This window comes from Pteronotus mesoamericanus, unplaced genomic scaffold, assembly GCF_021234165.1.
Source record: "Pteronotus mesoamericanus isolate MK-2021 breed Mesoamerican mustached bat unplaced genomic scaffold, CSHL_Meso_final scaffold_31, whole genome shotgun sequence".
Classification (NCBI taxonomy): domain Eukaryota; kingdom Metazoa; phylum Chordata; class Mammalia; order Chiroptera; family Mormoopidae; genus Pteronotus; species Pteronotus mesoamericanus.
In genome coordinates this window covers 20,753,026-20,776,873 of record NW_026555312.1, presented here as the reverse complement: position 1 = coordinate 20,776,873, position 23,848 = coordinate 20,753,026, and the positions used below count along the sequence as shown (strand labels likewise).

The 23,848-nt window shown below is 37.1% G+C and overlaps 1 protein-coding gene across 5 annotated transcripts in view; it reads right to left on the bottom strand.

Moving 5' to 3' along the window:
• FARS2 (phenylalanyl-tRNA synthetase 2, mitochondrial) overlaps positions 1-23,848 on the bottom strand; it is a 529,812-nt gene that overhangs the window by 407,843 nt on the left and 98,121 nt on the right. For all 5 annotated transcript variants that reach the window (XM_054591914.1, XM_054591912.1, XM_054591911.1 and 2 more), the window contains one exon: positions 7,776-8,399. In XM_054591914.1, the coding sequence (XP_054447889.1) occupies positions 7,776-8,378 (603 nt within the window). In that variant the 5' untranslated portion in view covers positions 8,379-8,399. The remainder of the gene's footprint in view (positions 1-7,775; positions 8,400-23,848) is intronic.

Sequence of the window (23,848 nt, the reverse complement as noted above, 5' to 3'; positions counted from 1 at the left end):
CAGTTAGTATTGTATTCTTCCATCAGGAGACATGTCAGTCTGGCTGCCCCTCTTTTTATGATGTAAATGGTCATCAGTGAACATTTTATTACTTGCACGTAATGTCAAAGCCTCTAGTAAATGGGAATGTCCAAAGTTTTTTCTCTTGAGAGACTCTAAGAAAGCTCTCCTCTTCCCAGGCCCATTGCTTTCCTCCACCTCAGTTTCTGACACTGTGCAGATCTCCAACTGTCCATTGTGAGTTCCCACCCATTTGTGAAGTTCTTAGGGAGGTCTTCACAAACATCTTATAGATGTTTCCTATTATTTTGGGTTTTGCTATTCTAGTTGCTGTATCCATTTTGTAAGATCTGTGATTATTAAAAACATACAACCCACCTTCCTTGTATTTTTTAGAACAATTCTGCTTGCTTTTAGCATCCTAAACTGAACACAGTTCATTGATGTTGAGTTTTTAAAAGTTGTTAAATAAATATATTTAAAACTAAATATATACTACAAGTACCTTTTTAAATATATCCCATCAGTGTTGATTTATTAGTGTTAACTGTGATCATATAATTTAAATGGGGTCTACCAAGTTTCTATCTAACAAAGTTTTTTTGAGAATCAAGATTAGGTCAGACCTAGAACCAACTCTTAAATTAGAGCAAGGAATTAAGATAACACCAATCCTCTCAACACCTTCTTGGAACTGCTGCACTTGGGTCAGTGGCAGGTCCTGTTACCAGCAGGAGGTTGGCCCTGCGCAGGTCTACCTTGGGCCAGCCAGCAGAATGTGGGTTCTTGACTTCACGAAGGAAAGATTTCACAGTACAAGTTCCAGTGCCTATGAGGGTACATTCATTAAAGCTGTGGACAGTGAAATAAGGAAGAGGACTTACACATAGAAGAAGCAAGAGGAGAGCCTAGGCTGGGCTGCCTTAGCTTACGGGGAAGTCAGAGAGAAGGGGGCCATGGGGACAGGTTCAGGGGGTTAGACTGGGACAAGGTGCCACTGCCCACTGCTCCCCTGGTTGCAAGTCTTGGGGTCCCTTAGAGTTTAGGATGCTTCTGGGGAAGGGAGAGAGGGAAGGAAAAGGTACAGGTATGCTCCTCCAAGGGAAAGCACATGCTGGGTCCTTTGTCTTGAGGCTTTTATCACCCTCTTGCAGGCAGGGAATTTTAGAGGAGGTCTCAGAGGAGTGTTTCAGCAGAATATTCATCAGGTGTGCTCTTTCATGGTCTTGATCTCCACTGACTGGTCAGTGACAAGGTAGGAGGTCGTTAGTCACTGCAGCTGGTCCTGGCATCACCCACCTGTTTTTGCTGCTTTTCTCAATCTGGAGCTGACATACAACTGAGGCCTAGATGTTACCTCTAGGTGACCCTCTGTATCTGTAAGTTGTTCAGCTATCTGTCTCATTTACCCTACTCTACTTGCTAAGGAATTTTTCTAATTTCTTACTATCCTGCCTCATTCTGTCACTAACCAATCAATGGAGACCACAACCCTGAAAGAGCACACCTGCAAAACTGATGAATATTCTGCTGAAACCCTCCCCTAAGTCCTCCCCTAAGATTCCACCCAGCAAGAGAAAGATAAAAACTCAAGACAAAGGACTCAGCATACTCTCCCTCTGGGGACTAATGTGCACCATTTCTTTTTCCCTTTTCTTTCCTCACTTCTTCCCTCACAGGCATGCATCTCCAAAATTCTAAGGGACCCCAAGACTCGCAACCATGGGAGCAATGGACAGCAGCAGCTCATCCCAGACTAATCCTCTGAACCTGTCCTCAAGGCCTCTCTTCTCTGACTTACCAGTGAGATAAGGCAGCCCAGCCTAGGCTCTCCTCTTGCTTCTTCTATGCTAAGCCTTTCCTTGTCTTACTGTCCCCAGCTTTAATAAACATACCCTCATAGCACCTGGACTCGTGTCATGAAATCTTTCCTACATGAAGTCAAGAACCCACACACTACAGGCTGGCCCTAGGCAGACCCACTCAGGATAGGCCCCCTGTCTGGTAACAGTCCCACTTACAAAGCAGCTCCATGAAAAGCAACAGAATACAGCAGAATGGGCAATGAATTCAGAAAACCCAAGTTTTAGCTCTGCCACCAATGGGTCAGGTAACCTTAGGCAAGTCATTAAACCTTCCAGAACTTCAGATTCTTCATGGCTGAAGTGGAAATAATCTATCTCACAAGATTTTTATTAAGAGAAGTAAATGAAACAATGAACACAGAAATACTTTATTAAATAACTGCAGCTATTTACATATATGTGAGCATATGTTTTAACTATAAGGCAGAATATACAATAAAAGATTACATTAGCCATGCCTGTTACCCACTAAATCAGACTAGCCACAAAACAAATATAGGAGAAGACAAGAATTAATTCCCTATCTCTCTTCTTATTTTCCACTTTCTAAGGTATTGTTGATTGTTCCTCCATTAAAATGCTAGTGCAGGTCTCACAGCTTCCTGCCACTCTCAAAGCATGCAGGCTTACCAATAGTGCATTTGCCTTTTTCATATTTTTAATGAGGTAAGCTAAGCTGGGCTGAGTACCTGCCTGCTGCTGTAACCTAAACATCATATTACTGGCATCGCATCTCCTCTAGCACATTGATTATAGGTGACATTCTATCACTTAGTCATAGTTCCCAGATTTTGATGTCTCTTTGTTCATTTCCTTTTCATTTCCTAATAAATCTATATCCTTATTAATAGTTATTATTCCTAACTTAGACAATGGTTATTCCAAGCAGTAAGAATGCTCATCTAAGGAGCTCTGAGATTAGGCTTGGATAGCCTTCTTGTGTAAAAGTAACCTATTTTTGTATTAGCAGAGGTTGACAGGACAATTGCATGTCCCGAGGCAAACAGCTACATCCTACAACGTGACATTTACTACAACAAAGCTATAGTCACTTATTAACCTAAGGATCCTGTACCTTATACTATTCCTTTTCTTACCCAACAACCCATTTAGCTTGTGCAGGCAAGGGGGACTCTTATAATAATTATTCTTCCTGTTTCAATGAACATGTTTGGAAGAAGTGTTAGAGGAGTAAAGTATAAATATTTCCTGTGCCTCATTTAATTCCATTTGTTTCTTAATTTAAAAAGAGAGTTTATATGAATAGAGATCAAAGTTGGTAGAAGAGTAAGAGGAAGCTACACTAACCTCGCCTCAGGACCAATCTGGAACTACAACTAAATTGTAGAGAAGTTGGCCTGAATAACCAACTGAACACTAGCTGAAGAGGGGTCTTACAACCAAGGACAGACCAAAGAAACCACTTCACCACAACATGACTGGTAGGGAGTGTGAAGGAGACATGAGAGGGCTGGCAGGGCTCCCACAGGAGGCAGCTAAAGATCTGGGGGGATATTTCAGGACCTGGAGGGTTCCCCTGAGAAGTGTGGGGTCTAAACCCCAGGCTGGGCTCCCCAACCTACAGCACCAGAGCCAGGGAAGGAACCCAAATTATATCCAATAGTGAAAGGCAGCAGGGTTTCTGTCGGCCAGGGAGAGACAGCTGAAGGTGCAGAGAACCTCTTAAAGGGCCAATGCACAAGACTTAATTTGTAGCCACTTACCCTAGGCTCAGGCAGAGGGAGGGGAGAGTGGACTAGAGATGCCTGAGGACAGTCTAGGGTTGGTGGCTCTGGGGAGAGAAGTAAAGGCACAACTGTCAGGGACCCTGTGCTGAGTCATTCCCCATACTTCAGAAGCCATCTTTCTCTGTACAGCACTACCGTCCAGGTGGTCTCAGCCTGAAAGGAAGCAATAGCCCTGCCCACAGGAACTATTCCATCCCACCCTGTGGTGCTTAACCCAAGCCAGGCTAATAATTACCGCATAAGGCTATATCATTGATCAACTTAACAACTAAGGCAGAAAAATCCAAAAACCAGCCAAAATGAGAAGACAAAGAAACAGACTTCAAATGAAAGAACAAGCGAATTCTCAAGAAGAACTAGATGAAATGGAGGCAAATAATTTATCAACTGGGTGAAAAAAAATCAAAGGCAGATAGAGAATTTAGAGTAATGATTACAAGGATACGCAACAGCATGCAAAAAGTCATAGAAACAATAAAAAAAAAGGCTAGTCACAAATAAAGAATGCAATATCTGAAATAAATAATACACTAGAAAGAATGAACAGTAAGTTAGATGAAGCAGAGGATCGAATCAGTGATTTGGAAGACATGGTAGACAAAAACACCCAGGCAGAGCAACAAAAAGAAAAAAGAATTTTAAAAAATGAGGCGAGCCTAAGAAACATTTTGGAAAACAGGAAGCATAACAACATCCGCATAATGAGAATATTAGAAGGAGAAGATAAAGAGCAAGGGATCAAGACCTATTTGAAGAAGCGATGATTGAAAACGTCCTTAATTTGGTGAAGGAAAAAGACATACAAGTCCAGGAAGCTCAGAGAATCCCAACAAGTTGGACCGAAAGAGGCCTATACCAAGACACATCATAATTAAAATGACAAGGTTTAAAGACAAGGAGAGAATCCTAAAAGCTGCAAAAGCCACAAAAGAAAAGCAGATCGTTACATACAAGGGGACACCAATTAGACTATCAACTGATTGCTCAGCAGAAACATTGCAAGCTAGAAGCAAGTAGCCTGAAATATTCAAAGTGATAAAAACTAAGAACTTACAACCAAGGCTACTTAACCCAGCAAGGCTATCATTTAAAATCAAAGGAAAAATAAGGAGCTTCCCAGATAAGAAAAAGCTATAGAAGTTTGTTAACACCAAACTAGTACTGCAAAAAACTTTAAAGGACTTGCTTTAAGAAGAATAAAAAAAGAGAAAGAAAAAAAACAAGAGTCTAAATAAAACTGCACTAAGTACATATCTATCAATAATCACCTTAAATCTAAAAGGCTTAAATGGTCTAAAGTATCCAAATCGGAAAGAAAGATGTAAAACCGTCATTATTTGTGAATGACATAATACTGTACATAGAAAACCCTAAAGACCCCACCAAGGAACTACCAGAACTGATAAGTGAATTCAGTAATGTAGCAGGATACAATTTTAATATTCAGAAATCCACTGCATTTTTATAGGTCAATAACAAACAGAAAGGGAAATTAAGAAAACAATGCCATTCACAACTGCTACAAAAAGAATAAAATACCTAGGAATAAACCTAACCAAGGATGTAAAAGAACCGTGTTGGTGAAATTATAAGACACTAAAAACAGAAACAGAAGAAGATAAAAATAAGTGGAAGCACATATCATGTTCATGTATAGGAAGAATTAACATCATGAAAATGTCCATACTACCCAAAGCAATCTATAGAGTCAATGCAATTCCTATCAAGATTCCAATGATGTATTTCACAGAACTAGAAGAAACATTTCAAAAATTTATATGGAAGCACAAAAGACCCCACGTAGCAACAATGATCCTAAAAAGAACAACAAAGTTGGAGAAACCATGCTACCTAATATGAAACTATACTATAGGGCCATAGTCATCAAAGCAGCATGGTATGGGCATAAAAACAGACAAATAGCTCAATGGAACAGAATAAAGAGCCCAGAAGTAAACTCATACATTTATAGTCAATTAATATTCAACAAAGGAAGCAAGCACATAGAAGGGGCCACAGTCGTTTATTCAATAAATGGCGTTGGGGAAATTGGACAGATACATGCAGAAAAAAATGAAAACTAGACCACCTTCTTACACCACAGACAAGAATAAATTCAAAATGGATCAAAGACTTAAACATTAGACCCGAAACCATAAAAATCGTAGCAGAAAAGATAGGCAGCAAAAGCTTGGCTATTGCTCACAGCAATATTTTTTCTGATATATCTCCCCAGGCAAGGGAAACAAAAGAAAAACAAATGAGACTGTATCAAACTAAAAAGTTTTTGCACAGCAAAGGAAATCATCAACAAAATAAAAAGACAGCCCACAGAATGGGAGAACATATTTGCTGATACATCTGATAAGGGGTTAATATCCAAAATTTATAAATTACTTATAAAAAACTCAACACCAAAAACAAACAATCCAATTAAAAAATGAGCAAAGGACCTAAAGAGACACTTCTTCAAGGAGGACATACACATGGCCAATAGACATTTGAAAAGGTGCTCAACATCACTAATCATCAAAGAAATGCAAATTAAACCAATAATGGGATATCATCTCACACCTGTCAGAATGGCCTTCATCAATAAATCAACAAATGAAAAGCACTGCCAAGGATGTAGAGAAAGGAGAACCCTTTTGCACTGTTGGTGGGAATTCATACTGATACAGCCACTATGGAAAGTAGTATGAGGATACCTCAAAAACTTAAAAATGGATCTGCCCTTTGACCCAGCGATCCCACTTCTGAGAACATATCCAAGGAAACCCGAAACACTAATTCAAAAGAATGTAAGGACCCCTATGTTCACTGCCACGTTATTTACAATTGCCATGATAGGGAAGCAGCCCAAGTGTCCATCAGTATATGAGTAAATAAAACAACTATGGGACATTTACACAATGGAATACTAGTGGGCCATAAAAAAGAGGAGCATTTTACCCTTTGTGACAATATGGATGGACCCAGAAACATTATGCTAAGTGAAATAAGCTAGTCAGAGAAAGACAAATACCTTATGATTTCACTCATATGTAGGATCTAATGAACAAAATGAACTAACAAGGAAAATGGGAACAGACTCATAGAGCAGGATGACAGCATAGGTGGAGGTGGGAAGGATAGGGGGTGGAGGGACTGAGCAAAAGGGAAAAAGGACTCATGGACATGGATAACAGTGTGGTGATTACTGGAGGCAGGGGATATAAGGGGACTAAATGGTAACTGAAAAAATATGATAAAGGAAAAAATCAAAAGATATGTATGAATAAAACACAAATAGTATAGGAGATTTTTAGAAAATAGACTCAAGTTTTAGGGATATTCATAATTTGCCAAAAAAGGAAAGAAGGAAGGGAGGAAGGGAGGGAGGGAGGGAGGGAGGGAAGAGGAAAGAAAAGAAAAGAAAAGAAAAGAAAAGAAAAGAAAAGAAAAGAAAAGAAAAGAAAAAAGAAGAGGAGAGGAGAGGAGAGGAGAGGAGAGAAAAGAAAAGAAAAGAAAGATGCACACAATACATGAGGATATGAGCTAACAGATTAAATGAGTTGGGTCTTTTGAGAATCACCACAATATCAGATTTCCTAGTCATAAAGGCTCAGTGCATCCAAATATATACTTCAAGAATAGCAACAATAAAGACATCTCACAAAGACAAAAAAAATTTAAAGCATCCACAAATGTAAAATAGGAGAGGTAAAGGAAAGTGCTTGGGAACAAGAACACAGTTTACAATTTAAACCATCAGTCCTCTCTACTATAGGATAAGAAATTCTAACAGCATAAACACATAATTAACTGCTACTCACAGACCTGAAATAAACTTATCACAGGTTTCAGTGTTATTTTTAACCACCTTTTGCTGAGGGTAAATTTGAGCCACAGACTTCATTCTTAAGAGGAAACCCAGAGAAAGGCAGATCAGTATTGAAAGGACAAAAACAGACAAGAGAAAACAAAAGTTTACCAATATCTGTAGTTGCTAACAATGCAAATCAGTCAAAAATACTGAGGCTTGACCTGTACAAAGGATGTCATCAAGGATGGGTGATTCACAAATGCAAAGAACAATGGTTCTGGTTTCATTGAGACGAATTTCAGGGACTGCAACAAGAATATCCATGCCTTCAACAATGAAAAATATCTCAAAACTTACCTCATGCTTGGAGAAGAGCCGGACACCCTCCAGCTGGTGGAAAACAGGGTAGTGTTGGGAGTCAATCTGGTCACGCCGGTAAACATCACCCACCACCAGGAAGGCATCCAGCCCAGCATGCAGCAGGTCCCACTGGTGTGCAGATGTATGTGCTCGGAGCATGTGAGTCTGATTCAGGTAATAGTTGTCTCCCTTCTTCCGGCTGGGGTGGTCAGCTGGGATGAGCAGGCTATCAAAGTTCTGCCAAGTTGTGACCACAGGAGAAAAGTTGTCAAAGACCGAGAACAGGGGAGTCCCAAAGCGGCCTACATATTGCTTGTAGAAGTGCTCCTTCACCCTCTCCTTAATCAGCCAAAGTGGGTGATGCTGCTGGTTGTGTAGATTCCTGCCAACCCTGGAGAGGACTTTCCTGGAGAGATTGCTGTAATCATCCTGAGGGTAGGACTGACCCAGTAGCTCCACCACACCACCTTGAGCTCCCCGGGCAGCAAATCCTGAAGCACCGGGTCGTGAGCTCAAGGCTGGATGCTGATGGCCTCCGGAGGCATTCCTCACCAGGTAGACACGCACGTGGGCAACTCTCCTGAAAGCTGAATAAACCATTGTAGACACTTCTCATGGATTCTGGAAAGAGCACACAGGCAAAACACAAGTTAAGATTCACACTGAGGAAAGTAAACATGTCTTTCATGTCTCCCTCAAGTTCCCCCAATGTCCTACTAACATCTTTGTTCTCCTACCCCCAACACACAGAATATCCACTTAAGAAAATCTGCTGACAGAGGCTTAATGTTTACCACTCTAAATCGAAAGAATGTTGAGCGTCACTTTTATATTTCTAATCTCAACCTAGATGCCCTTCCCTTGCCATTTAGTGGGTCATGTCATGTTCTGACCCACTCACGCTGAATAAAACTTTAAATGTGACAACTTCCTTTTCTTTTTACTATATTCTATAACCAAAAACCTTCAGATGGATCATCTAATAGATCTTAGCTGAACTCTAGTACATGATTTTATATACATACACACACACACACACACACACACACACACACACATATCTGAAGTATCAATATAGCAGAAGAGATAATATTTGAAACAGCCGTCCTGCACATTTCTTTCTCCCTCATAACTACAAAGTTCTGTTTATCTTTGACAGATTATTACACTATATTAAAAAATGACATTAAAACATTTTTTGGCATTAAGAGAAAATATGCCACTTTAGGTGGTGGTAATTTTTAGTTAATATTTTTAAAAATAAAAATAAAAAAAATTACACAATGTGATAGACTATACCAATGGATAGCTGAAATTATTTTTATAAATGCAAATGCTTTTTATCCTCACATCTGGTCATAACATTTAAACTTAATACCACTGCAGCATCCCATCAACTATACTTTTGTTTGTAAAAGAGCAAGATTCCACTATGTACTCACAATAAGCCAGAAGCAGGACTATAAACTTGCTTGGGAAGGAATTAAGAGCAGCCAGAAGATAGAGTATTGACCAGATCTTTTGGTAAAAATGCCTAGAATTTAATAAGAAGAGCACCAAATTTCACAGGTGAAAGTCACCCCAGCAGTCATCTACTATAGGCCATCCATGTCACAGATGAGGTGACAAAGACCCAGACACAGCTGACAAAAACTAAGGTACAGGGAGAGATAAGACAACATTGAAGGATTCTGGGCCACTTAACACAGTATTCTTTCCCCACTGTCACAGAGGTAAGTTTTAAATGGACTCAGGGATCTCAGTTATAAAAACCTGTATGTGTCATATCGTTATGTTCATAAAAAACTTACTATGAACTTAAATCACCCAAATCCATCTTCTACAATTTGAAATTTTTACCCATTGGTCTATTTTGAAGCATACAACTATGTGGTTATTATACTTCAAGGGCTTTACAGTCATACCAAGAAAATACATAACTTCATGATATTAAGATGCATTAGGAGAGAAGTATATTGCTCCAAGTGACCAACAAAAGTGTATCTAGCATGGACCTAGGCAATACAGTTCACCTAATTAAAAAATGGAACTGAGAATATCTAGCTCCAAGTTATATTATCGTATGTTTGTGATTATTACAAGCCTGTGCATAGCATCTTGTCTGACACAGCCGTCATGTGAGAAGTTTTTGAATATACACAGGAACTCTCTGGATTTTTCATTTATGAAACTATTTTGTCAGAGTTCTTTCAAAAAGGGTTTTTGGCTCAGCTTCAACAGAAATGTGGCTTCCCATCTACAGTGCTTAGTGCCTTGTCACTGCAGTAGATAAGAATTTTAAATATGCATGTGCCGCCTTATACATCTTAGTGCAAAATCAGACTGTTAGGTTGCTAGCTACCCAGCTCAGTGCCCTTGGCAAGACATAGGAAAGTATTTTTTTCCTTCCAAAGACAAATGCTATTATACAAAGTTCAGAATCCTTCTGGAAAGGATGCTTTTGACGCACCTATTCATGCATTACTGACTTCCCTTTCCTTCTCAGTTCCTAGCTCCTCACACATCCAAACCCACTGCTAGTTTCTGTTCCTATAGAGGTGCCCCTTCCTTAGGTCTCTTCTTTGCTCTCCTCACCCATCTCTACATGGTTGAAGAAAGTTTCATTTTTCTTGTCCTCATTTTCAGACTTTTTATCTATCCACTCAGCCCCTGCTCGTATTTTCCCCTACTGTCATTTCTCTCCAACCAAAACAACTATTTTTTTTTCTCTATTATCATCTCTTACAGAAAGAGAATGACTATGATAGCTTTCCCACTTCCATCTGAAAAGCAAATTCCTTTCTTTTTGACTTTGTCAAGTTTGTCTATTAAGAACTAAGTTCATCTGGGAAATATAAGAGACCCCAGAAGATAAAAACCAGCACTGAGAGCCATTCTTCTGCTGGTACAATGATGTTCCTTTCATCCTTTCAACAGCTATATTAGCTAAGTATTATTCTTACTATTTGAAAAAGAAAATAAGGGTCAAATAGATCTTGTAACTTTCAAAAACTCAAACACCTATCCATAGACAAAGTTCAAAACTCTGGGCAATTCAAGTACTTCTCAATGAAAACAGATCAAAAGTTTTTAAATTCAGATTATACCTTTTTAATGACCTATTTTTACTTACCTTATCTGTGCAATGTATTTCATACATCAATGTATTTTAAATACATGAATGAATAAATCAATGAATCAAAACACATTAGTTTAGATGAGGGACATGAAATACCATTTAAAATAGGACCTGAAAGACAAACCTGCCCATATCCTGTTTTTGTAAATATAGCTGTACTGGAGCCCAGCAATGCCCATGGGTTTACATATTATCTGCAGGGGCTTTTCTACTACCAAGGCAGAGCTGAACAGCTGTCACAGAGACTGTACCACCCATAGGCCGAAAATACTTAGTATCTTGTCCTTCACAGAAAAAGTTTGCTGAGCCCTATTTTACCTTAACTCTAAAGAGTTCTTCCACACTACTAAGCAATCTCCCTAGACACAACATAGGCAGATTATAGAGCCACTAAAAGTAATAAAAGTACAAATGTGGATATGAAATGTGCTAACACTGGTACAATAGTGAGAAGAATCAAAACAACAGATGTGCAAAGGCCACACTTAGCAGAAATATCCATGTGGGTGTGACCCAAAGCTGGCCGGTTAAGCACTGCGTATTAATCTTGGACACATTAATTGACCTTTCTGGCCCTCAAGTTTCTCATGTATAAAATACAGAAAATAATATAGTACAAGGATCAAACTCAATCCTGTTCATTATGCACTTAACTTACTGCCCAATTGAGGGACTTAATTTTTAATTTGATTTAATTTTAACTTAAATTGCCACATGTGACTAGGAGCTACCATAGTGGACAGGCCAGCTATAGACCCTCATATAACAAAAATGGGGATTCTATACCCCAAACAATCAAAGCTAATTCCTGAGATTATATCTTAATATACAAACTACATTCTAAAACAGTGTGTAGATTTCAGCTTTTATATAAATAAAGGGAGATAGTCAATCTTCAGTATAATAAAACAAATAGAAAACTAAAAAGGCCCATTGAGGACATTTAGGCTAAAGCTCACATTTTACATATAAGGAAACCAAGTCACAGATTACCTGTGTTCCCGAGGATGTGCCTCCAATTAATGACAGCCAAAGGTGACAATACAACCCAGCAGCCTGATTCCTAAGTAAATGTTCTTTCTATTTAAAGTTAAGTCTGGTTAGGGTCTGACATGTGAAATCTAAAAAAGTTTAATTCATAGAAGCAAAGAAGGTTGAAAAGTGGTTCCTAAGGATGTGGAGACTGAGGAAACTGAAAGATGTTGCTCGAATAATACAATGTTGCAGTTTATAGGATGATTAAGTCTAGAGATTTAATGTACAGCATGAGGACTACAGTTAATAATACCACAATGAATGCTGGAAATTTACTAAGAGTAGATTTCAGTTACTCTCCTTAGACACACAAAAAAATGCTAATGATATGAGGACCTATGTTAATTAGCTTGATTATAGAATCATTTCACTATGTATGTTATATATCAAATCACTATATTATATACTTTAAATACATATAATTTTTATTTTAAAAATTAAGTTAAATTTAAGTAATTAAAATAAAAAGATACCTGCAGCATCCAATTATATGGTCATGGATTACAGAAGATTCTTTTGTTGTTCAAAAGCCACACTTGAGAACACTATAAACTTCCTTCCCTGCTATAAATCTACCACAGTGACTAGAACTAGTAAAACACTGAATAAATGTTTGTTGTGAGAATGAATAAATTTCTAACTGTTGTAACAACCTTTCCTTTCAATCTCCCACAGTCTTGCATGTAAAAGAAAAACTAAGCAGTGCATGGACCCTGTTAGACTGGTAATTTCTCTACAGGACAATTAGTTTACTAGAAAGGCCCATGGTAAGCAAACATGGCCCACATAGTCATAAACATACAAAATATTGGGCACACTCCAGTAACCCCAGATGCAGAACTTAAAAATAATTTCTACCAAGAAAAATTAAGCTTGACTCAGTCAACAGTTTACACATTTTACACATAATGGTGGGGAAATAGCCAACTTCCATTAACTTTTACTCATAAAAAGGCAAGGAAAGAGGCAGTTCCCTATGCTACTGATGCGAGAGTGTTATTGGTGGAATCTTTCAAGAAAGCAATTCAACACTATCAAGAGACGTAAAACTGTTCATATTCTTTGACAGGGTAATTAGCCTTGTAGGAATTTATCATGAGAAAATAATGTAAATGAAGATAGAAGTTAAACACAAAGAGGTTTCATTAGAGTATGATTTATAATATAAAAAAAATTACAAACAACATAAACATTCCTAACAGGGGAATGATTAAACTGTAGTAGAACCATAAAATAAAATACAATGCACTCATAAAAAATAATGATTGCAAAGAGTTTTAATGATATAACTATATACTTATAAAGTGGTAGTCTATAAAATTGTATGTACAATATGACCTTAACTATGTAAATACATATCTACCTATAAGTATATTCATACTTCTACTGGGAAGAACTATATAAGATTTAATAACTATTATCTCTGGTCCTTATTTTCTATTTCATACCTTTATGTATCTAAATTTTCTAAATAGATATCTATTACATTTTTAATTAAACTTTGATGTTAAAATAATTAAATTATCATCAGAAAAAGTTACTTGAAAATATCTGTCAAATGGAGCTCTAGCCAATTTTATGGCCTGTATTAAACCCACTTATAATTAAATCAAGAATAATGCCAACATGAATATAAGATTGCCATAGATAGTTTAGTTAATTGCATTCAGTGACTAGCTAAGCAATGATTTTTTATAACAATGCACATGGAATGCTTGGCATATAAAAAACTTCTTTGCCTTTCCAATTTTCTTTCCCTAGCTATAAATCAACTGTCCTAAGCACAATGCCAATCACTCAATGATATTTTCCCAAGATATTCAAATTTTCTAGGAAATTGATAATATCAGATCCTATACCAAATAAATATTTCTCAATTATATGCACTAATGAAGTTTTTATCACATGTTAAAGTTAAAATGTTACATTGTATTTTAGTTAAAATTTTGCTTGTTTCTAAGGAAAATATTCACTAAAACTTAGCTCAGGTTAAGCTAATACCAATGCTGCGCATGCAGCTCCTTGTATGGGGCTGCTTATCAGCTTCACTAGGGACACCTAATGATGGGTCTCAAACATCATTCTCAAATCATGGGCAGCACTAACATATGGCCTTTAAAAAGCTTTGTTCCTGTCTCCTGTCTGTTTCACATGGGTTTCTGTCTGAGCAGATTCTCCTCAATTGAGTTACCCCTTGCTTACTATTTTCACTTCACACTCATTGTTCAAGCCCAGGAATTAACTGATGACACATTTTTCACTACTGTGCTTTTATGGGAATTTTTCACCTGCTCTGATGTGTGTTTTTCATTATCACCAAGCAATTCTCTGCAGACACCAGATGGATGACCTACGATTTAATTCAATTCTGTGCTATCTACCTGAAGGCTGCAACTTTAGAACGTACAGTTTAAGGGCTCATTCCCACAAGACTGCTCTCTCTCCCCACTTCAGAGGCCAATCACAACCCCAGGTTGATGACTGCCTGGAAATCAGAGGTTCCCTCCCCCTCCTTGGGTTCAAGTAATTTCCTAGAGTAGCTCAAAAAACTCATTTTACTTACTGTACTACTAGTTTACTACAAAAAGATAAAACTCAAGAACACCCAACAACAATCAAAACTCAATTTAAAAAAATAAAAATAAAAAAGAACAGTTAGATAGAGGAGATACTTAGGGCAATGGGAAGGGGCACAGGGCCTCTATACTCTCTCTGGGCACACTGGCCTTCCAGCACTCCACGTATTCACCAACCTGGAAGCTCTCTGAACCATGTTCTGTTGGGTTTCATTACGTAGGCGTGAATGATGAAATCATTGGCCATTTGTGACCAAGTTCAATTTCCAGTCCCACTATCCCTCCCCAGAGGTCTGGCTGGTTTCCCCTACTACCAGCCCTCATCGTCAGATTATATAGGGGACTTGCCAAAAAGCACCTCATTAATATAAACTCAGGTGTGGTAGAAAAGGGCTTGTTACATGAAATAAAAAAAGATACCCATTTCATCTTACGGCTCTGTAAGTTATTTCAGGAACTGGCAACAAAGCTAAATATTATAACAAAAGATGTCCCCATAAGCTGCAATTACAAGGGTTACAATTACACTTAAAAATTACAAGTTGTTTTAGGAGCTAGAAACAACGAAGACCAAATATTTATTTCATAATATAAATCACATCATCACGCGTTCATAATATCACCATCATCATTACTCTCCTCAGGCTTGTCTAAATTTAATACCATTTAATCAATTACCCCCATCATTCAAGGAATATACAAGAGGTACAACATTATCAAATTCAGTATTTATTCAACTTATTTACTACTCTGGCTGATCAACTCTTGACATAAGAAATGTGATACAATCTTTTCATTATATCATATTATATAACATGAAAACCTTCAACGTCTTCTTTGCAGGTTCACTTTCAAACATCACGGTAGCCCTACGTCAGTGCCAAGCATTTGTTGGTGTTGATTTACCATCCTCATTTCAAGCATAAACAACTGCATAAATTGCTTCTTTCTCTTTTTTTGAGTGCTGAGTTCCCAGTCTGCTTCACGCAAAAGCCAAACTTGATTCTACAATTGGAAAAAGCACTTAAAGACAGGAAGAGAAACAGCAACAGAGAGACAAAGACACAAACAAGCAGAGAGACAGAAAGATATGCAGGATCTTGAGGTAGGAAGCAGAGGAAAGGGGAACTGATCCCCAAACTTACAGGTAAAAATCCAGAGTGACCAAGCAGATACAGGCAGAGCATTGATAGGGTCTGCTGACAGGAGAGTTACTTAAGCTCTCTGCATGTGGTTTCCCTCATCCTTAAAATGGGGAATAGTTCCTACCTCATGAGGGAAATGAGAGCAATAATGAGTTAATATACCTGCAGGATTTAAGAGAGTCAGAATGCTCATCTTTAGTCTTTCTCTCTTTTTTTTTTTTCCAATTAGCTTAGAAGAAATTTTACCCTTATTTGGTATCTTTGCAAATCTCTCTAGGGCTTTCTCATTTCTTCTAACGTCATATTCTTTTTTTTTCTTACCCATCCCTCCCATCCCTCCCCTTTAGAAAACTATCAACTTGTTCTCTGTATCTGTGGTCTGTTTCTGTTTTGTTTATTCTTTTGTTTTGTTTATAGATGCCACATATAACTGAAATCATTCAGTATTTGTCTTTCTCTGTCTGACTCATTTCACTTAGCATAATACCCACTAGGTCCACCCATGTTGTCACATATGGCAAGATTTCATTCTTTTTATTGCTGAGTAATATTTCATATATATGGAATATATCTTCTTTATCCATTCATCTATCAATGGATACTTAGGTTGCTTCCATATCTTGGCTGTTATAAGTAATACTATGATGAATTACTTATATGTTTATGTGCACATATGTTTTTTAACTAAAATTCCTATTTCCTTCAGATAAATACCCAGAAATGGAATTACTGGGTCAGATATAAATAGCATCTTTAAAGTTGAGTTCTTTTAAAGTTTGAGTTCTGAGCAATCTATCAACTACAGCAAGTATACAGTATACTTGTTCTTCAGAAGGCATAAAATTCCTTGGTCACCAGGATCTATTACAGATGCAAATTGTTGGGAGGGCAAATGTCAAAAACATTAACTTTCACAAGAAGTAAAAAACAACAAAATTCCACTTTTATTCTAATACAGCTTATCATTAGTGAATTGTGCTGAAGGTACAAAAGAACTGGTCAGAAAATATTTCTCTGGTTACCACTGCTTTCTTATACAAATAATAATTCCTAAGTAAATTGCATGTATCTTTCAAACCTTGAAGTAAGTTTTCCCCCATTCTTTTCCAACTTTATCTAGTGATAAAATGTGCCTGAAATATCGACACATCCAAGAAGAGTCAGCCAAGGGTTAGTTAGCATCCTTATAACCAGCTGGTGATTTCTCACTGGTCATCCTTAATGTTTCTAGAAACCTAGTCTCAGTATAATGCTATTTCATCAATAGTGCCAATCTTTTCTAGACTAAAATTTCAATGAATATTAGCAAATTTATCAATATGATTTTTAAACAAGTTTCTGATGAACAAAGCTTTTCACTGCAGGCTTTCAGACACTTTATAGGGGTATGCAACCTTTTGGCGTCTCTGGGTCAAACTGGAAAAAGAAGAGCTGTCTTGGGCCACACATAAAATACACAAACACTAATAAAAACTGATAATCAAAAAAACAGTTTTAAGTAAATTTACGACTTTGTGTTGGGCCGCATTCAGAGCCATCCTGGGCCACATGTGGCCTGTAGGCGGCGGGTTGAACACTGCACCATGAAGCTTCTTAAATTTCTGCAGCCAATCTCTGAATATTTATACCTGTCTTTGACAGTTTTTTATGGTATGTTCTAAGTTATTTCATAACCAATAAATCACATCCTCAATTTTTCACTGTCCAATCTCCTCTATTAATGTAGTCAATATCTGTATTTTGTAATGTTTTCCTCCTTGTCACTAGTTCCTTTTATTTTTAAAGATTTTATTTATTTATTTTTAGAAAGAAGGGAAAGGAAGGAGAAAGAAAAGAAGAGGATAATCAATGTGCAAGAGGAACATCAATCGACTGCCTCTCGGACACCCTCATTAGGGACCTTGCCTGCAACCCAGGCATGTGCTCTGACTGGAATCAAACCAGCAACCTTTGGGTCTGCTGTGTGACGCCCAAACCACTGAGAGACGCCAGTCAGGGCCTTCTCATTAGTTCTTGGTCACCACTGTCCCTGTAAAAATTCCACAACTAGCCTTTCTGTTTCTTTAGGTTGTATTCAGTGGGGCCCCCATGTATATAAAATACTTCACATATATACCACAACCAGGTTTATAATAATTCTATTACAGGTGCCATTGATAATAATAGATGCTTTCAATTCTTTTTAAAATGTCAGGGCTCAGGGCAAGCCACCCCAAAATGTTCCACAATGGTAGACTGATTACTTTGATTTAAAGTTACTTGACAAACACCTGAAGCCAAGAGGGCACATGCACCCTCCCTTGTCTTTTTGAATGAAGGAAATAAATCTCTCCCATGAAAGGTGGCCTTGCTCCAAGGGGAAGAGATGCCCTTATAGCTGAAGTTAAGGAATCAGGGTCAAAAGAGCCTGTATAAACAAACTTTGTTGTTGCCTCTTTCCTAATTTACTACCCAAGCCCAAACTTTGTTTGGATTCCTCACTAATAAATACCCAAGCCTTGCTTAGATTCCGTTTTTCTGTCCTGTCAGTTCATCACAAATTTACTATTTCTTTGTTTAAAGGGTATAAAAAGTTGGCTGGTTCATCATTTCAGAAAGCATTATTTATGATTCTTCTGTACACATATATTAAATTGGTTTCCTACTCTTAATCTGATCTTATGTCATTTTTATTATTAGCCCAACTATAAGAGCTTAAGAAAAAGAGGGGAAGAATTCTTCCCCTACTTAATAACAGCTATCCACAGGGCTCTCTCTAACTCTTTTTAACATTTCCAAAGTGCATTTAAATTCAGTTACCCACAACATTAATTCTAGGTTACTTATAACCCAATCACAAACTAACTGCCCTGCCCCCTCTTGGCTTCTTTCCCAGGATACACACCACGTTTCAGTTCTCTGGCACTTGTATATTGGGGACTAATCCCAGGATTTCAAGTCCTTCCATAAATAGCATTTTCTTTAATTCTGATAATATCCACTTAGGTATGTTAATAGGGGTATCAGAATTTTAATTACAGAGCAGAACAGTAATGGAGTTCAGTTAAAGTTGTTTAACTTCTCCTACCTCATAGGTGACATTGAAGAGAAGGGAAATGCAATTTAATATAGTGAAGAAATCAAATACATCACGTTATGTTAGTAGAAGAAAGCTGTTCTGAATTCAGAGAAATGTGTGTCAGTACATTTATACATTTTAGAAAAACAGATTAGGCTAGAAAATAATTTGTATTACCTAAACTAGGATAGTTAGAGAAGCCAAGAACATAGTTGAAACTTGGTCAAATAGGGCAAATGTCTTACAAATTAAAAAACGACACAAGCCCAGCTCCTGGTCCTAGTGACCCCAGCCAGAGTCCTTTCCAACTGAGAGTAGGATTATAATAGAAAAGTGCACATGCAAATGAAGTTAGTCATCAGAGACAAAGCCACACGTTTCCTGGCTAGCTCTACCTTGAAGAATAAGTAGGTGGCGGGGGTTATTCCGGGAGGGATTTTGTATAATACACAAAGAATAAAACTGCTAAGAGTCCAGAAGACCAAGAGATACTGTTTCTACAAATTCTGGAACTAACCAGGCACCAGGAAAACTTAATTCTTGCTGGCTTATTTTAAATCAATTTAAATAACCTAGATGTTTAAAACAGAAATATTCACACTTTCATTCTGAATGAGACTAATAGTAATTATCTGTGGACATGTACGTCTCTCACAGTATAAAATAACTAATATGAAACCAAATGGACATTCTATTTTGAAATCATTAACTTGCAGCAATATGAAAAGCCCAGGAGAACATTTTAACACACAGTTGTACTAAGAGAATCCCGTACTCTTTCCTTGAGTTTTGTCCACTTAAACACAATTGTTATTTTTCACAGCAGTGGTGTGCCTAATTCCTAGAAATAATGGTAGACACTGACAACAGCCATGCTTTTCTACCTTGAGTACCTTAGCAGAAAATAAAGTGAATAAATTATTTTCTCTAAGAATTCACCAAGGTGTGTTTTTCTGATTGATTCTGGAGCATGTAAGTTCCCCAAGGCAGGAACCTGCAGCTCCAGCACATAAGAGAGTACAGCTCAGAAGTACCAGCAGCCCCTTACCATTCACAAAAGTTCTTCTCTTGAATGGATAAATATAAACAAAGTTTACCTCAAATGACCATTTATCCATCACTGGTTTCAACAATGTATTTAAGACATGGCTTAAAGCCACCAGCAAGAAATTAGCACTGAAATTTGCCTGGAGCACATGGCTTCCCCAAGTTGGCAAAGGCCCAGTGACAATATTAATGAGTTTGCCATTTGTCAAGGCAATTATGCAAGAGCTTGGCAGCTGCACATAGAAGGCAAGTCCAATGAGACAGTGCCAGAGTATGCAGGCTCAGAGAGTCCAAGAAATCCCTTGACACCTCAATCTTCTTTTGTAATAGTTAACTTTGGGTACATAATATCTTCTATTAAAATTAAGTCTCAGGTGGAAAAGAGGAGCAGGGAAAACAATTCTAAACACAATCGTTATTTGAATATGCAATGCCATGTTCCCATTCAGAAGAGATGTCTTTTCATCACTATAATTCAGTTGAGAAATGACTACAATAACTATTCTATGCTAAGAAATGCCCTATTTTCAAGAATGAAAGACTTTAAAATGTTCTATCACACTAGAGGCTTCTTAATTATCAAGAATACAGGAGTACTCAAGAGAAAAGTATCCTGTGATGGACACAAAAATAAATGGAAAAATACAACTTTTTAAAGACTTTTTAAAAATCACAAATCATACCCAGTAGCAAGAGAAGTCAGTTTTGCTGTCATAAGTCAAAAGATTAAAATATGTCATTAAACAACTGCATGAGGGAATGACTGTAGACCAAAGACCCTCAAAAATTAATTTAAAGGTTGACTAATGTACCTAAAAATATATTTGGAATTACAGGTGGATTCCTAACTATACTTTCAGTACTTTCACTTAGGAAAAATATCATCAGTTAGCCATCATTTATTTTTGTTTTTAATGAAAGGTATTTACTATAGTTCTACATGTTCCATATTTGCAGCATGACAACATAACTATCCCCTATATTATGCATTTAAAATAACTGTATAGTAATCACACAAGTGTGATTACTATTTTTATTTTAAGACATGTGCATAAGTCTTAAAATAAAAAATATTCAGCTAATGAAAAAAATAGTTTCACCCAGAAATAATATAGCAAGCAAAATGAGTATGGCAAGGAAAATTAAACTTGCTTTAAATCAAATCACTAAAGTGCATATTAAAAACAATTTTAGGCAATTAGAAATATTGTTTTATATAGAAGAAATAGCCTCCAGGTTAAAAATTATTTTCTCCAAAATATTCTAAATTGATTTTATTTAAGATTCTCCAAATTCACTGGGTATAAAACCCTAGTCTTGGCTATAATGGAGAAAAGAGTAAATTACAATAACCAAAGACTTTGCCAGTCCTTAGTTGCACAATTATTAAGTAGAAGCTAAAAGCCTTAAACGTTTCCCTACTTACAAATGATGATGTGACATTATCTCTTCCCTGCTGCCTTTTCTTTATTCTTCTTTGCATTGTTTCTTTCATATAATCCTTATAAAAACACTGTGAGAGACATAATCTGCTCAAAGTCATGTCTACTGCCTGAAAGTACTAAATGACAGCATCAGGATTCAAGCCCAGACCCTCTGACTCTTACCTGGTTCCAAATACAGGCATACCATAAGCTCCTTGGTAATTTTTCAGACACATCATCCCATTGACATGACTCATAATTCCTAAAATATTGTATTCCTATGAAACCATGTCTTATTTCCCATACACTCCTAAGACAGAACTGATCACCTCTTGTTTCTTCCCAACTGTTTTCTATATATGCACACTTAACTCATCAGTTAGGATGCTAGTCCACTTACTAGATATTAAGCTACTTGAGGACAGGAATGATAATTTTATCCTTAAGAAATGTTGTTCCAAGTCAAAAGGAATAAACCTCATTACAAACATCTATGTTATATACTTCCACATTACTGTTTTACTGAGAAAAGATGCCATTCATTAATTCACAGTGACATTTCCACTGCTCGAGTGCCTCCCCACAGAAGATCTAATAATAAAGTAGTTAATAAACCAAAGCATAGCACTGATGTTCATTTGGCAAGTCACTTACAAGAATGGAAGTCAAACAATAATCTTTAATTCTTAATTCAAAGAATGTTGTTATGGGCATGCCAAATCATATTCTTAACATATTGGCAAGATGGTAGAAGAATGAAATTTAGGCCCAAAAATGAGGGTTCCATCAGTTCCTATCAGTCCCAATCATATTAAAATTCCCCTGTAAAAATTATAGCTCTGCAGTTCTCTATAAACTTTGTTAAGTTCTAAGGATTAGCTAGTAAGTAAAAGCATTTCATTGAAATTGCAAAATAAATAGAAAATGAAAATAATAACATATACAGTCAATTCTCATTATTCATGGTAGTTATTATGATTTATAACATCTCTGAGAGCACTGGATTGGTGATACTGAACCATTATTCCTAGGAGAAATACAGAGTTAGTTTTCCTGAGCCTCTGACCACATTTTTGTCAACTAATCAACACATAACCTTGTTTTATATGTGCTTCAGTGTAAAGACACTCTATTTAATACATTCTGCGGATTCATTAATGCTGAACTGAAAACACAACCAATAGCACCATAACTCGTGCCTGAATGAAGCTTATCTAAAACAGGTATTTTCTCCATAAGGCACATCACAGCCTTTTTGCATTTAGGAACACTAGTCAGTGCTTCAGCACTACACTTGGGGGCCATTTTGAACAGCAAAATCACCAAGAAAAAGCACAAAAGTGAAAAACACATGGCACTAAATAGACAGAAAAAAAAGACACTGTTTACAGTATGAGAGCTTTAACAAGAAGGCAGAGCGTCATATTGTTCAACCTCAGGTGGGAACCTCAGGTGAAGGGACAATCAAAATCTTTGAAGCTCTGTGCATGTCCTCAAATTAACTTGAAAGCCTCACAGGTAATAATTTTGAGGTTATGAATAAATTTGAGCAATTAAGTGAATTCTGTGAGTAATAAGGATTGCTGGTATGTCAAGAAACTGGTAACAGCAGAGGCCTCCCCAGAAGGGAACTGGATGGCTGGGAGACGGAGGTGGGAGAGAAGCTTATTTTTTCACCATATAACTTTTTAATCTTTTTAGTTTTGTAATGTGTATGTGTGTGTGCATGTGACTGATAATGCCGTGATCTTTGTAGAGAGAAAATAGCATTAAACATATTAAAGAATAAAGAGTAAAAGTAGAAACAAGTAAATTCAAAAATGAAAGATCACAAATATTTGGAGTTTCTCTACATTGAGGAAACTGAGAAAAGACTCTCAAAAGAGGGAACAACACAGAGAATCATTTAAAAGCAAAAAAATCCCATGACCTTAAGCTCTCAATTCCCACCAAAGAAGAGGGCTATCAGCAGCATGATACAAAATGAAGACATTTTAGAAATAATTACATAGTAAGGAATGAGCTTGACACATAAGTTAACTTTTCCAGAAAATTTAAACTTATGATTTTAAATAACAAGTAGAATCATTTTGTACATTGGTTTTCAAAGTGTGGTCCCAGGCCCGGCAACATCAACTTCAACAGAGAAGCTGTTAGAAATGGGCTCTTAGGCCCCACCCTCGACCCAAGTAATAGGACCTCTGGGGCAGGGGCAGCAGTCTGTGCCTTAAGGAGCCTTGAGGGTAATTCAGATGCCAGCAAGTGTGAGAACCCCCAGTGGAGGCATACTTTGAGATGTTACTATACCATTAAACAGAAGCTATAGACCAAATTTAAATTTTCCTCAATGACGACAGTCATCCTTCAGAAAAAGCTATTGTCATTCCATGCAATCATGTAGTTTTTCAGTGATTTTCATTTTTTGCCTCTTTCTTGGATTTCAGTGGTAGAGGCCACCAGATCCCCTGCCACTATTACAATAATAGTACAAAATCCTTCTCTCACGTAGGCTTTCACTCTGATATAAGATCCTCTGGAAGCAAAAAAATTAACTAAACTCATTAGAGTTGAATCTAAGTAGCAATAAAGCTGGGTGCAGACCTAAAGAATTAAGTGCCTGATTTGAGTGCAGGAGGACTAAAATGG